The sequence below is a fragment of the Crocuta crocuta genome, unplaced genomic scaffold (assembly GCF_008692635.1).
Source record: "Crocuta crocuta isolate KB4526 unplaced genomic scaffold, BGI_CrCroc_1.0 scaffold224, whole genome shotgun sequence".
In the NCBI taxonomy this organism is placed as follows: domain Eukaryota; kingdom Metazoa; phylum Chordata; class Mammalia; order Carnivora; family Hyaenidae; genus Crocuta; species Crocuta crocuta.
This window is the reverse complement of record NW_027529545.1, coordinates 1099729-1115622: the sequence shown is the minus strand read 5'-3', so window position 1 is coordinate 1115622 and position 15894 is coordinate 1099729. Positions and strand designations below refer to the sequence as shown.

Below are 15894 nucleotides of genomic sequence, written 5' to 3'. Positions count from 1 at the left end.
AGCGAGTGTTCTTGCCCCCCCCCCAAAATCAAACCTGAATCCACAAAAGCTCTGGCTCAACTATGTAAAAAGAAACACACACACGCACGCGTGCACACTCACATCAAGGCTGGATAGAAATAAACCAAACTATTCAGAGTAGTTATTTCTGCATCAGGTATCTTGAAAAGCATATTATCTTTTACATTTTTCTGCATTTTCTAGGTTTTCTTTCATAAATGCTTGTTTTCATTATGACCGGTGAAACAAGAAATATCTATTTCCACCACTGAGGGAGAGCTAAAAATTGGTATAATATTCATGTTTAAGTAATCATTCCATATAACGAAGAAAATGTTACTTTTTTCATATGGAAAAGATGTGGAAATTACACACTATCACGTGACAAGTTTTTCTTCACAGACGTTTAACATGACACGCCCCTTGGTGCCTGTAGGGGTAGGCTGGAGTTACAGGGAGTTATTCTGGGTTATACCACCGAGTATAGAGTGGGGCAAAGCTCCGCACGTCGCAGCGGGCGCTGGCATCCTATGCTGGGTCCACGGTGATTTCCTCCAGAGCTTCGAGCCATAAAACCAGACTGTTGATTTTGTTTGCTTCTTTGCAGGCCTCCAGACCGTGGGGATATTCCGAGTTGGAAGCTCAAAAAAGAGAGTGAGACAAGTAAGTGAAAAGTAAAGACCACATTGTACGCTTCACATGACTTTCACATGAATTCCCGCGTGCGAAGTTCAAGTGTATGCAAATTCATTTCTGAATATCTCTGCGGTGTCCTCCCACCAAGTAGCGTATAATTGACTCCCAAGAGGTAAAAGGCTCAGAAAGGTTGTGCTAGAGTGAGGATCGAACTCTTGAAAGCAAAACATTTGGATGTGTCCATGGCATGTACAGCCAAACAAAACTAATTCATAAACATCTTACGGAAATGATAAAAGCCGGAGATTCAGAGAGCACCTAGACAGTAAGTGATAATAAGTAGAAGACTATTGTATAGCACTTGTTTTTCCTAAAAGGCAATATGAATAACGCCATTGACTTTCTCTTCATATAAACGCTATTTTTGATAGTTTTACTTCCTCACAAATAAAGAATTCTTCTTAAATTTCCGTGGAATCATCGATTCCCCAATTCGTTTTTCATGTGGGGACCGCACCCCTTGGTTTCCTTCAGCACTGTGCAACATCCCTGCAAGTTTCATACCAGACCTTCAGGAATCGGTGCCTATGATCGGGAAGGTATTTGTGCTCATGATGGCTTCCCAAAGAGACAAAAGCCATCCTTTGAAAAAAATAATTCATTTGTTGGCTAAGAGACAAGGAAACTCTTAAGTCTCCTCTCTTGGTTCCAACAGAAAGAAGGAACTCCGCAACTCAAAAATGAAGGCAGCGGAAAATAATTCTTAGTTGATGAAGCTGAAGAAATACTTGTCCGTATTATTAAAACTAACTGAAATAAATGCCTCTTTTTTGTCCAAACAAAAGGGGCTTCTGAAAGGAGCATTGTCTTTATTTTCCATAGTCACACAAGAGACTATTGAACAGCATTTAACATTTCACAACAGGACTTGCAAGAAGGGAGGATGGCGTAGTAACATTTGGGGGCCGCTCACCTGGGCGGACCTGGAGACCTTCTTTAAAACATTATCTTATTGACTCCACCCACCAGCACTGAGGGTGGCCCCTTCCTTCACCCACATCCTTTGAGGCTTCCAGAGACTAAGAAACTTAACTCAAGGTCACACAATTTAACCCGTGTTCAATTCAAGATCGGTGTAAAACTCAAGACACAATTTAGATTAAGCTCTTTCCGCGGTCTGTTCTTTCTGCACGTGTGTGTGCTCAGAAAAGACACGTGGTACGTTCGAACGATCACAAGTAGGGGTGGTACCGGTGGAGAAAGCCTTTTTCGTTCTGGCAGCCTGCCGCGCACTAACGACGACTCGGCTGGACTCATTGGGCAATTCAGGGCGGTGATGTGCGTTCTGCTCAGGTTTAGAGGAGGCTGGTGTCAGAAATGATTCCTCAGTTATAGCTGGATCCACCAAAGGGAAACCCTTTGCAGGGAGATTTAGTTAAGGATTATCCAGTAAAAAGATAATCTGTAGTTATTTAGACTTAGATTCTAGTGTGAAATATTCCTTAACTCCCCATTTTATTTTGAACATCGCTTCTTAGCACCCTACACTTTTTACTGAGAATGGTTGTCACAGCACTAAGAGCTAATTGATCATGTGGGGGACTATCAGTTTATCACCAGGCTCTCTATCAGTCTGAGAGCTGGGGGTGGACAAGGATGTTGCCTCTTTATTCCGTACCGTACTTTGAGAGCCTATACCGAGACCTGGTACACGCGAAATGGAATGGATGGATGGATGAATGATTGAACAAACAGACTCTTATAGAAGCTCATTGCATAGAGGAGACTCCTGAACTCACATAATTGTTTCCACAACAGAAGCCAATACCTAAGAGAAGTTGGGCTGTCGGTCATGGAAGCAGGGTGGAGGGTTATGACCCCCTTCCTCTTGCTACTGGGTTTTCCGCTTGTTACAAATGCTAATAAACCAAGTATAATGATTAAGGCAGAAAATCCCTTTGGGAAGTGTCAACAAGGCTGTTTTGACAAATCGAAGGCAGCTTTTGTTTAGTAATTGTCATCTGGGGGAACAATCCTTGCTTTCTTGTTGTGTGTTTCTGTAAAACGTCAGAATTCCAATCTAGTGGGATTGCTGACATGCAAAACTGCTGTAGAATAGGTTCATTCCTCCCTCCCACATTTACTGTTGACCTAACCCCTTAGCTCTTCCTCTCAACCTTCTGGATGGCATTATCGCGTCTTTCTGCTTGCATCATTAGCTTCAAACCCACAGATACTTTTATTTAGTGATGCACTTAAATATATGTACATATATATTCATGGCTGGGTGCATGGACTCTGTAGATCAAGGTGACATGTTGTTTTCTTCTTTCTTTTCTGTGTCTGTGTAAGCCTAATACCAGAGACTGCATGTCACAGCACTTTCTTTTCTTTCTTTCTTTTTTCTTTCTTTCTTTTTTTTTTTTTTTTTTTCCAGGGCACTGAACCCTGAGGTACGGTGTTATAAGACTGCCACTTGAACCATTATTTTTTTCCAGTTACGTGAGGAATTTGACCGTGGGGTCGATGTCTCTCTGGAGGAAGAGCACAGCGTTCATGATGTGGCTGCCCTGTTGAAGGAGTTCCTGAGGGACATGCCGGACCCCCTTCTCACCAGGGAGCTGTACACGGCCTTCATCAATACCCTCTGTGCGTAATGCAGCCATTTGCAGGAATGCGTCCTGGGATTACTGGGTTGTCCTACTCACTCCTCGAACCGTGTGCATGTGTTTCTGAGCGCTGCTTTTTGTCCTTATTTATAGGTCTCTAAATAGATGGGCTATCTGGGGGAATTTTCTGAGATTTACCCTGGGGAGAATCAGCAAGAAGAAAGTTGCAGTGAAACAAAGAAGAATTTAGGACGCTTTCCAATGACCCTAGCGCAGTAGGGAGCGCTATATACTGATGCGTTGGGGGTAACAGCAAGAGTTCGAGTTGAGTCCGTGCCTAAAAATGAGTTTGCATTTCTGGTAGGAGGAAGGAGGGAGCCACAGAAACCCAGAGTGAGAAAAGGCAGCAGGCCACGCGCCAGGGAAAGCAGGATGGCACAGCCCAGTGCCAGAACTTTCAGTATGGCTGCTCCGGAGCTGTAGACACAGATCCCATGAGGAGTAAGGGAGGAGGAGCAGGAGCAGAGACGGGCCAGAGCTGCGTCAGCCTCCATACCTTTCTTCCCCCACCGTGCTACAAATAAAGTAGGATCACAAAAGAGAGAGAAGACGCTGTCATTGTGCCGTGCCTTGGTTACTGCCAACAAAAAGTCTATTCCTTGTGCATTGCTCAACAGAAAAGGGCCTCAAGTCTGCTATAAACTCAACTTTTCGAATGTTCACCGATTCCCCGTCATTGTTAGTAAATATTTACCAGAAACGAGAGGCTGCGATCCCCAAAGCAAATGACGGGCAATGCCAGGGAAAGGAGGGGGGAGAAAGTAAGCGAAATTAAGCTGTCCTCCTACCCTGGATTACAGTACTTTCTCTAGATGTTGCATGTCCCCGGGTCTGATTTCTCCTTATGTCCTTCGTAGAACCTCGTGCTAAATCGCTAGGCCAGCGCTCCCATAGGGTGTAGCGGAACCGGGCTTGCCTCGCTAATCCCTTTCGGAAAGCCGTCGGGAGGGGCCTCTTCTCGGAGCCCGGGTGGTGGGAGCCCCCCCCCTTTACCTGACCTCGAACGCCTCCGTTTGCCTTGCTTAGTGTTGGAGCCCGAGGAGCAACTGGGCACCTTGCAGCTTCTCATTTACCTTCTACCTCCCTGCAACTGCGACACCCTCCACCGCCTGCTCCAGTTCCTCTCCATGGTGGCCCGGCACGCCAACGACAACGTCAGCAAAGATGGGCAAGAGGTATGTGCCCCCTGCTGCCCTGCATGCTGGGACTCATCCTTTGGTCCCTTGTCCCCTTGCAGAAGAGTGGGTCGTGGATTCGGTTAGGTGCCGCACCTGGAGGAAAGGATGCCTGCCCTTTCCCGTCCTGGCCGTCTAGGTAGAACGAGAACCAGTATAGGCTTTTCTCTAGAGGGACAGTTCCTAAGAGCGCACGGGCTGCTTACCTCCTGTGTTTCAACACTGCTTCCAAATGAGGCTGTTATTTTCCATGACGGTGCTCTGCTGAAGACCTTGAATCTCTGTTTGTATGAAGACAAGCAATAAGCTACAGAGCGGCTTGCGATCATGGAGGAAATGGAGTCGTGGGGATGGGGGAAGATTGCTGTCTTTGTAATTAATTTGATCTGCTTCTTTAACTTGGAGCCCCAATATGAGGTCACATTATTCTTCCAGCTTGTCCCTCAAGCTCCCATCTGCCCTATAGTTAGAAGTCTAGTATCTTCCTTTTGAGCAGTCCTTTCTCTCCTTAAACCCTCCCACCAAAACAGGCTGGCTCAATGCAACGGAGGGTCAGTCCTGCTTCCAAACCACGTGGAGAAGGAACTAGAAGGTCTGATCTGCTGACTGTCACCATGCATCTTGACGCCACATGGTGTCAGCTGCTGGACAGGTTCTGCACAGTCCCGTGGGCCCTTTGGGGACGTTCTTGTTGAACCCGGTCCCCACTCAGGCCCTAGTGTGACCCCACCCCCTGCCCCTTTGAAGTCCTGGGCTCTGGTTCTCTTTGGTCACACTCATACGCGTCGAGATGTTTTTTTGGTTTCACCCTTGGGCAAAGGAGATACTGGCCTCAATTTCAGGCGGCCATGTAGCAAGCATCCTATTTAATCTTCACCTTAACAAGAGATCTGTTTCTCCCTCTTTGATACCATACAGTCATACTTCTCCTTGACCTTGGATTCCCCCGGTGAGCTCAGAGCCTTTACTATGCTAACACTTGTTATAAATCAGACAAGAAGAGGCCAAAGGCATTCTACATTTATTTAAACAGAGAAACTTTTCTTTTAAATCCTTGTTAAGCAGAACTCAGCTCTATTGTGGATTCCATTCTATATTTGTCAAATTTATTTGCTAAAAATCATGGTCATCTCTCTCTATATTTTTTCACTTTAATCCAGAAGGGCAATTTTGCAGTTCTTATCTTCACCCTTCCTATTGGTATAAGAACGGAACTTTCCTGAGTTAGCCATCTATAGTAGTTACAGTTAGTGAACCCTCTGCTGGCTTCAGGCTTCATAATATGGCACGGATACCCGATTTCAGCAGACGCAGCTCTTCTGGGGATATACTGTAATTCTCATAATTGTTAAGTAGTTATATGACCCGTCTGGGTGTTGTCCTTTACCAGCTACAGATGTAACAGAAGCTGTAGAATCATCTGCCTAATCATTGGGTAGAAGCAGAGCCCTGTCTGTGTTCCTCAGCCGGTCAATTGCTTCTGTGATGTTTCTGAAGTACTAGGTGAGCAGGAAGTCGGGTCTTAGGTGATTAAGAAGGCAGTGAGGAAGGCAGAAGGTCCAAGTGGAGTCACTCACGCCTTTTTTAGAATCATTTTCAGACGCTCAATCCAAATACTGACAAGACTCCATTACCTAGGCCCCAAAGAAGAAAATATTCCTAGACAGGCGCAAATGAAACTTAGCATGTTTCCATTTATGTGTCTGCCACCTTGTGCTGGCTGTGCGCCCGGGGCTTTATACGTTATAGTTCATCCTCCACTACCCAAGACAGATAGAGTTGTCTCCGTGTTTCAGAGGTAGAAACTGGGGCCTAGAGGAGTTAAGTAACTTCCCCAGTGGCCCACAGGGAGATCCACTTACCGTTGTGCACGTTACTCACTTGTGCATTTCACAACTCGGGGGGAGGCAGCATGCGCCCCACGGTCACTGTAGATTTGCAGAGTTAGCAGGACAATATCCCAGAAGATGGCAGGAAAATATCTTGAGGAAGGGGCTCCTTTTTCTAATTCACATAAAGTCGTCATATTGAATAGGGTCAGTCCAGTGACTAATAGTTGTAGCGGTGGCTCGAACCCAAAGCGGTCTAGCTTACTAAGAGCAGAAATCTGGGGTAGAAATTAGGAAAAGACCTCCACTGGGGGTCTAGTTCAAGGTCTTCCAGCTTCCATATGATTGTGCCCCAGTTGTAACCAACCAAAAGCATCTCGAGACATTACCAAGGATCATGTGGGGGGCGGGAGAGGGGGAAAGTCACCCCTGGCTGAGAGCCCTCGGTAGCTTTTATGAGTAGGTGACCATGTGTTCTTGGAGAAGTCCATTAACCTTCCTAACCCTGAGTTTTGAGCTTTGGGGATAAAACTTCTTCACCTGTCACTGCACAGTGGTTGAGAAGACTGGCTTACTGTAAGGAATATGAAGCTATCCCAGCAACAGCAAAGCTGGACAGCGAGTCAAGAGTTTGCAAGGGTTTCTAGACGCTCTGGACCTAAACCTTGAATCAAAACAAAGGACTAGCAATCAAACGCTAAAGCACCAGGGGAAACATCAGGAAAGTGTTGTTTCTGTGAAATGTTCAAAGTCACAAGAAAACAGGTGGCCCACGCAGCCGGCTTTGATTGGAATAAAGGCCATGGAGTGGGAAGGTCCTGATGAGGTTTGAGGGGAAGTTGGGCTGTGCTTGCAGAGTACTGAACGCCTTTGTAAGGGAATAGGTGCTTAATTCTTTTAAGCCCTGAATCTTTGGAAGCATTCCACTAAGGTAATATCACCCACGCTGTAGATTGGCTCAAGGCAGGGAGAGAGTGAGCTGAGAGGCTTTTGTATGAATAGCAATGTGGAAAACAGCAATTTACATTGTAAATGTCTCTAAGTAACAATGGCCTTGGTATTTGAATCATGTACATCCTGAGCACCCGAGTTCCTCTAGACGAGTGAGTGTTGTTCAAGAACTTTCGTATCACTCTTCCTGGGATGCTGTGGCCTCTAGGAGGTGGCGGAAGTGAGGACATGTGGCAAAAATACCATTAGGGAATGCAGTGCAGAGTCACTCCGGAGCTGCGGAGAAAAGGTGGGGAGCGTGGGCCAGAAAAGTTAAGAACGGCTTCAGGGAGGAGACTGCCTTTAAGCCGCACACCAGCAGGTGTGTAGGGATTGAAGGAAGAGATCGTGTAAGCTTTGCATGGGGGTGGGTGGGAATTAGCTAAAAACCCTTCTGGTAGAGGTGAAGAGCAGACCGAGAGAAACTAGAGTGAGGTTGTTTGCTTAATATTTGGTGGTGGTGGTGGTTTGGCCCGAGCGGGTAGAGAATACCGGCCGAGCGCACTGGAGTGAGGCAAAAATCGAACTGTAAAATACAGTCAAGAAACAGAGTGGTTTTCGACTTTTCCTCTTCCCTGTTTGGTGGTTTGGGTTAGGTGTCTTATCTGTTTGTTGGGTAGTTGATACGGCTTGGAGCATGAAGAAGGGGCGCCAGAGCAGTCCAGAAGCTTGGAGGCTCACACAGGGTCTGCCAGTGCCTTGCTGCATGACCTTGTTTCCATCAAATAGAGGAAGAGGGAAGAGCACTGAGTCGGGTGGGGGAGATCTGAGCTTCCTCCTCAGTAAAATGAACATAATATATTCCTTTCAAACTGCCACTTAAAATTCACCGCGTCATTAACTACTAGGATCTGAAAGATTTTGAAAAGATGGACATGGGAAAAATTGTTGGCTTGCCCATCAGTGCTTTTCTTGGGGGAAAAGAATGGTAATTTAGCAAATTAGGGTGTTTTGCTATCAGCGTTTGCTTTGCTTTATTCCATTTTGTGTACTATTTGCTTTGCTCCTTACGGGAGAAGAGAAATTCCCACATGTAAGAAAGATTTCATTTGTTTTAGGAAGCATATTGAAACCTCTTGAGCTGTGGCTTTCCAGGTGTCCAGGAGCCCTCTGGTATCGCATGGAAAATGTGGTGTGACTGTGCCCCGGTTGGGTGACAGAGTCGATAGCTGGCCTTCATTTCTTCAGAGTCTACGAGGCAGAAAAAATGTTATGAGGCACCAACATACAGCCGACATTGCTGACCTCTGAGGAGGTGCACACCTCTAGGACACGGGCGGTTGGCTTTGGAACTCGAGCAGGACCAGCACCTCGCTCTCCTCACCCTGATCCCAGCTCCCCCCGCCCCTTAAAGCTAGTTTTCCCATTGCCCCATGCTGTGCCGGGGGCCGCCATGCATGGGTGAAGAGTGGGAGGCGCAGGGTTGGGACAGCGACGCAGGGTGGCTTCTCGGCTCTGGGCTCTGGGCATCACTTCCCCGTCTGTCAAAAGTAGGACAACAGCCCAGTTGCTTCATGAGCTTATACTGCAAAAGGATTAAAACAGCCGTGGGAACTTCCTAGTCCGGTGACTGTACATGCCAAACCTGTAATACATGTGAGCGAGTCATATTCGGTTTAGAAATGACCCAGGATGCTTATTTAGTAAAGCTAAAATCGTTCCTTTAATTGGCTGGCTAATCATTACCTAGCGAACTGACCCCAAGCGCACATAATATTACCTGGACATATGGATACGTAGATGCTGCCGCACGAACCCAAGGGCGAAGGCTGTCTGTGAACAGTCTCCTTTCCAGGTTCTAAGGCGGTAAAAACCAAAAACAAGTCAAAACAAAACAAAAAAGCGTTAACAGGCCACAGCAGCATGGTCTGCAGCTGGAATCTATGTACAATTTTACAGACGGATTGAATTGCGTTCCCAGAATAGCAACAGGAGAAGGAGGGAACGGAAACAGAGTTCTGGATCGTCCTTGTACTAAACATTCTTTTAAAAGAAAACAAAATCTATTTGTTAATGTTAAAAAAAAAAAAAAATCAAGAAAAACCCTAGGACTTTAAGCGGGGGAGGTCCTCCAAAGGCCTGAGCTTTAAAGAGATGAATTTGAAACTGACACCTATTTGATTTTATCCTTAGCCATAAACTTCCAGGAAGAGAAATGAAAAATAAAATGAAAACATGGCAGGGTTTATATGAATGAAATAAAACAGAGGGGAAAAAAATAGTCGAACCATCCTACACAAATAGCGCTTTCTTGAAAATTCCCAGTGTTTACCGTACAAAAGCCTTTCACAGGGCAGGAAACCTAAAAACAGGCTCACCTTCCAAAAATAGCACCCACCGTGTGCCACACGGGGCCACGTGGGGATTGCACAGCCCGGTAGCCACGAGCTCGGGGCTCCTCAGGACAAGGGTCGGACCGGGAGTCTTTCTTGTGGCTGTGAACCCGGACTCCCGAATTCTGTGCTGTGTACCCGGTGCCCCTCGAAGGTGGGGCGCATCTTCCCATGCTGAGCACCTGTGGGTCCCGGACGTTTCCCCGCGGTCCACGATTTTCACTGCATATCAACAAGAGAAATAAAAACTTGCCTGGACCAGTGGTTCTCACCCAAGGACAGTTGAGCCCCACAGGGGACTCGCGGCAATGACCTGCCTGCCTCTCGAGCAGAGCCCTCTGCCGCACTGGCGTGCCTCGATGTGTTTTATGTGTTTCTGCTTGTTGCCTCCAACGTTCTTCCCACTCTCCCTCACCCCAGCCCCTCCGCCTCATCCTTCAGGGTTTTGTGCAAATGTTGCCACCTCTTCGAAGTGTCCCTGGGACCTCCAGAGTTGATAGCTTCATGCTTTGCACTCACCACTTGGAACTGATATGTCTACATCCCCTCTAGAAGGCAAACACTTTAAAATAAGGACTGTACTGGGATCGTTGTTGGCGATTTTTTAAATAATGAGAATTCATGAAAACTGTGTAGCCTGTGGTAGGTGCTGGGTGGGTGATTTAATAGAGAGATGATGGATAGATGGGTGCAGGCATAGATGGAGGGCTGGCTGGCTGATGGATGGATGGATGGATGGTTGGTTAGATGGATGAATGGATGGATGGACAGATGGATGGATGGATGGATGGACAGACATCAGTATTTTTTTAAAGCAGACCTTGTAGGCGTTTTATAGAGTACCAGTTTCACACTGAATAACTTAGAGACGTACAATTGTGCTTAATATGCTCTTGAGATGACCAGGGAGCTCTGAGAGCCAATTCAAAATATGAAACAAAAGGGGCGCCTGGGTGGCTTAGTCGGTTAAGCGTCCGACTTTCCGACTTTCGCTTAGGTCATGATCTCGCGGTTCGTGGGTTCGAGCCCCGCGTCGGGCTCTGTGCTGACTGCCAGCTCAGAGCCTGGAGCCTGTTTCAGTCTGTAACTCCCTCTCTCTCTGACCCTCCCCTGCTCACGCTGTCTCTCTCTCTCTCTCTCTCTCCCCTAGAAATAAATAAAAAACATTTAAAAAAAAATACGAAACAAAAGGAAAATGATGGTGCTCCTCACGGATTCTGCCAGAGATGATACAGTCCTTGCAGGAAAGAAAGGGGAATAGGTCCCTTTGATTACCGAACCACCCAGCAGTTTGAAAAGCAAAAATAACATCAACCCTTGCATTCCCCCCTCATATAGGTCACTGGGAACAAAATGACATCTCTAAACTTGGCCACCATCTTCGGACCCAACCTGCTGCACAAGCAGAAATCGTCAGACAAAGAATTCTCGGTCCAGAGCTCAGCCCGAGCTGAGGAGAGCACGGCCATCATCGCTGTGGTGCAGAAGATGATTGAAAATTATGAAGCCCTGTTCATGGTAAGTGGCTCACTTTTTGCATGACATCTTAGCAAATGGTCTATTAATTCTCTTCAGCCGCATTATGAGCGCCACGCACAACACTTTCTGGGCCACGGTGCTGGTCGTTGCCGGAATTCATTGGAAGCCAAGGCAATTTCAATAGACAGAGGAACTCACATGGCTGCGATGTCACCAGAAATTTGCGATCCCATGTTTAAACAAACACGCCCGAGTGATAAATTCTGCTTCCTTGGCCCCTAACCAACGGTCATGTTTTGGAATCATCTGATTACTCAGGTAGCAATGTCCTTGCTCAAAATATTGATAAAACCCTTCTTTGGAGAACTATACGTGGCCCTCACGAATTCATGTAATTCATGACTGTCGCCATCAAGGGCGCCTCCTGCGAGGTCCATCTTGACATTTTACCTGCTCCACAAACCTTCGCCTCTCTCTCCCATGTCCTTCTTCTCATGTCACTTCTCTGTCCCTTGAACTCCATGACTATTCTTATTGGTGTTTATCCTACTCAACATTGTGTTATGGTCATTTATGACTATTTCCCTTAGTAGTTTATAAATGCATTTAAAACACGGGCTGTGCCCTTGTTATCTCTTCTCTGTATCCTCTGTACACTTTTGGAAGGCCCTCCCTCTGGCAGGCACTCAATAAATATTTTTTTTGTTTGTATTGAATTACCAGTTCCTGTTTTCCTTCAAAAATCGGCACTGCTTGCTCCCACTTCCCTTGAAACACTCCAATAAATGCCAAGTCTCTTCTATTTCTGTTTCCCGCTCATATCGCATGTCAGAATTCACAGGAACTTTCTCCACATTTCCTCTCCCATTTCTCCCGTCAATTTGCAAGCACACACCATAAATCTTACCTATTCCACTGGAGCCTGGTGCGGCTTCTTCAACCAAGCACGCTAGTTCCCTCTTTTGAATCTCCTTAGTGTTTCATCCACATTTATCAAATGCCTTGCATTAGATTTATTTCCAAGCTTGTCTTACACCAACTATTTTATTTCATTTTTTGGAAATCTGAGAGCCGGTGCTTTAGAATCTTTGCCCTCCGTGTCTTACCTGTGATCGTGACCCAGTCACGCAGCTCTCAGGAACCATCGATGTCAGCTTCCGTGAAGTGGGAAAACATTTAAAAATACGACCTATTTTCCCAGGGTGGTGCCCAGAATCATTTGATATGTGAAAACATTCTGCCGACTGTAAACGTCCGTGCAAACGGTAATTAATAATTGTATCAGTCAGGCAACATGAGCTGGTCAAGTCTCCGTATTTCTGCACAGCGGTTGTAAATACCTTGTTGACATAAAGTTTAATGAGATGTTTGTCAGACAGCCTTGCAGCTAACAGTTTAGGGACTTCAGCTCCTTGCATTTTGAGGCTCTGCGACCCCCTAGGATTTTATGGGCCAAACCCAGAAGGGCCCTCCATCATGTCCGCTCAAATCCTGTCACAAAAACCACACTAAACTACAAGGGAAGCTGGGAAGTGGATTCCTCCTGGGTGCCCGCGAAGAAGAGAAAACGGATTTACGTACAATGAAAAGTTTACTGAGGCAGACAGGATTCTCGTTCCTCTGTGACTCCCTGAAGCTCTGCCCCTCCCTGTGTTGCACACAGAAAGCTCTCAAAAACTGTAGAATTAGTCATTGTTTGTATGTAAGATTCACACTTCAGCCCAAATGCTCATAATTAATTACATACTGGGATGAATCAAATCTCTGAACTTCTTGACATTTTCTTCGAGTTGCAAGTCACATATCATCTTGCCGAGTCGTCTTGGCATTACTTCATGCTCCCTGGATTCTGTTTTTAACAAAATGATACCTCTCGCCAATCTTAATGATGTGCTCGAAGTTCTATATTCTAAGCAAAGTCCTTTAGATAAAACCACAAACCATCGGGCATTTGGTGTCCACTCGGATGCTAACACAGCCCCTCCCAGCCTCCCTGAAAGCACAGTTGCCGCCATTTTCATTGTGTCGTCCCCCTCCTTCCCATTTCCCGCCACCCGGACTACTACAGACAGCGGAAGAACACAGTCTTCCACCCTTTCCAGCATTTTCCCAGCATGCTCTTCGCTCGCCATCCTCGGTAGAGATTCATGTCGAGAGGCTTCTTGGGCCGTAGCCCCTATGTGTGCTCCCCAGTTGTGGTCTTTACTTCTCAGTGAGGCCTTTTCCTGGCCACCTGGTCTACAGTAGAGCCCCTCCCCCACCGCCGTGTACACACACCCTCACCTCCTCCTCACTTCCGCCTTTTCTCCTTAGCACTCACCACTACTAACACAGGGTTTTACCTAACTTCTCTTTTCTGTTGTGTGTTTCCCCCCTGGAACACAAGCTCCATGACAGGGTGAATTTGTGGCCTTTACCATCTACTTCCTTTACTGCATCACCCCTGTGCGTGCCATGTGGTGGAAACCCAAGTTATATTGGCTGAATGAATGAATGACTCCGTGGTAGTTCTGGGACATATGAGTTCCATATCGTTAAATCTTTATCCTTATGCATATGAAAAGGTTTAGACGTCGGGGAGTTAAGGACACCTTTGTCAGAGTAAGTTAGCCATTACTATAAGCATTCTTGATTTCCTTAGACAGATGATGGGAATTGTGTATTGAGGAAAAAAATAGCGAGGCAGGGGGAGAGGTGGCCCAGAGACCCCAGGCCAGGGCCAGGAAGAAACGACTGACTGTGGACTCAGAAAGCTTTGCTCTCTAGTCCTGTCTTTGCCACACATTAACTTTGTGACGTCACCTTCTGAGATTTCCATGTCTTTAATTATCAAAGGACGAGGTTAGAACGAGCAAGAACCAAGCTCCCTTCTAGTTCTAAACTCGACCTGGCTCTATGCTCCCGCACTGATTTTACCTCTTTTATTTCTACAAAGCACAAAAGAACCCGGATCCCATCACTTTGTACGTTGTCTTGGCATACTGGGCATTTCAGAATCTGGTCGGTTATACCAAAGCTGACGGCTGGGTTGGCACAGCTGCTCTGTGTGGGCGGATGAATTTTGTTTTGTTTGTTAAAGAAGCTTTCAGAATTAGTACAATAATTCCAAACAGTGAAGGCTGGAGCCTGATGGTTGAAGTGTGTTAGCCGTTGTGCAGTTTCACAGCATTTGGGAAGGATTTATGAGCTCCGAAAGGGAGGCCTTGTTCCCTGTCGGCATTAGAAAGGAAGACTTGTCAGAAAAGGTGGCTGTGACTTTGTCCGTGAAGGCAGAATGCACCTGCTGGAGGCGGCACTTCCTCCGAAGAATGGATGGAAGGGACGCAGAGACCCACAGAGGCCTGGCGAGGACCCAGAGTTTGTTCTGAGTGTTAGTAATGTCCTTCCTTTCCTGATGTTGGGACTGCCTCTCTCACGTGGCCAGTGTGTGAGTTAATGATAGTGGGCAGAGAAGGACCTGGCTTTGTCTCATCATACACGAGAGGCGCCTCGATTCAGAGGCTGGTGCACGGTTCCAGAGTCCGGATAACCCAGGCGAGCACACCAGTTGTTGGCTTCTCAGACACTGGCTCGGAAATGCTAGAGCTGGAGAGAGGTCCTGATAAAGCCATCATGAGCATTCTATCAAAACCCAGGGCAACAGATTATAACGGTGGTTCTCAACCTTGAGCGTGCAGCAGGGTGGCAAGGAAATCTGCCCGACCTTCAGATTCCCAGCTGCGCTCCAGAGAGTCAGATGGAGTAGCCCTGGGATGGAGTAGCACTGGGATGGGGCCCAGGAACCCGCACTTTCTAATGAACGCCTCCTGGCCGTCCTGGTTGTTTCCGAACCACACCTTGGGAAACCACATCTTGGGGAACCCCCAAGATGCGGGAAAGACCATGAGCTTGGGAAAGCACTACCAGAATTCCAATCCCTGCCCGGGCCCGTGCTCAACGTCACTATAAGCCTTTGTTTTCCTGTCGTACAAAAACGAGGTGAAATCACCTCATGTATAGGATTATTTTGAGAGTTAGACGTGACACTTTAAGACGCATGGGACAAGAAATGACATATGCAAGGCGCGCAGAAATGAAAAAATCACTGCTCTTATCACATGAAACTGATAAGATGCTGCCCTATCCCAGCACTTTTTAAAGGTGTCGCCTCTGTGACAAAGCCCACCCTGCTGGCTCTGTGGAAGGGTGACCTGCTCCCACACGGACATAGTCCCTGTCCCTTACCCTACTCTTCTCTTTCTTTTTGCCATAGCACCTATCGCCTTTTGACTCACAGTATAACTTACTTATTTATTAGGCTTTTTGATGCCTGATAGAACGTGCAAACTTTCTGAAGGCAGGGATTCTCGTTTCTTTTGCCCACTGGTGCTCAAAAAGGCACATAATATATTATTTGTTGAGTAAACGCAACAATCTATCGCCAGAAAGAAATGCATTTCTGTTGTTTGTTTGTTTCTGGTTCAGTGCCCCTTAGATTTCCTCGCCTGTAAATTATGACCCTGTATTTTGCACATCAGCAGTTTAAACACCGGATAGCGTCAAATGGTACTCTCTGGGAACACTGGAAATAAAAGAGAGGGATCATACACATCTAGAAACAGTCTCTGGTATGTTCGTAAGGCAGAAAGCATTCCCCGACGATAGCACCAGCGTGCGCCTTGTTCTGAGAGTTGCTGCTAACGTAACTGATGTGGGCAATCCCAGACAAAACTCATCGGGGCTCCTGGAATCAGTAAGAGCTTCCAGAGCAGAGTGGAGAGAACTGTCAGCCCACTCCGAGGGC

The 15894-nt window shown here is 46.6% G+C and overlaps 1 protein-coding gene across 1 annotated transcript in view; it reads left to right on the top strand.

Annotated features, from left to right (window-relative positions):
• The window catches only part of ARHGAP6 (Rho GTPase activating protein 6), a 235976-nt gene that overhangs the window by 194842 nt on the left and 25240 nt on the right, over positions 1-15894 (top strand). The window contains exons 6-9 of the mRNA XM_077761402.1: positions 608-663; positions 3135-3285; positions 4332-4480; positions 10971-11150. Of these exons, the coding sequence (XP_077617528.1) occupies positions 608-663; positions 3135-3285; positions 4332-4480; positions 10971-11150 (536 nt within the window). The remainder of the gene's footprint in view (positions 1-607; positions 664-3134; positions 3286-4331; positions 4481-10970; positions 11151-15894) is intronic.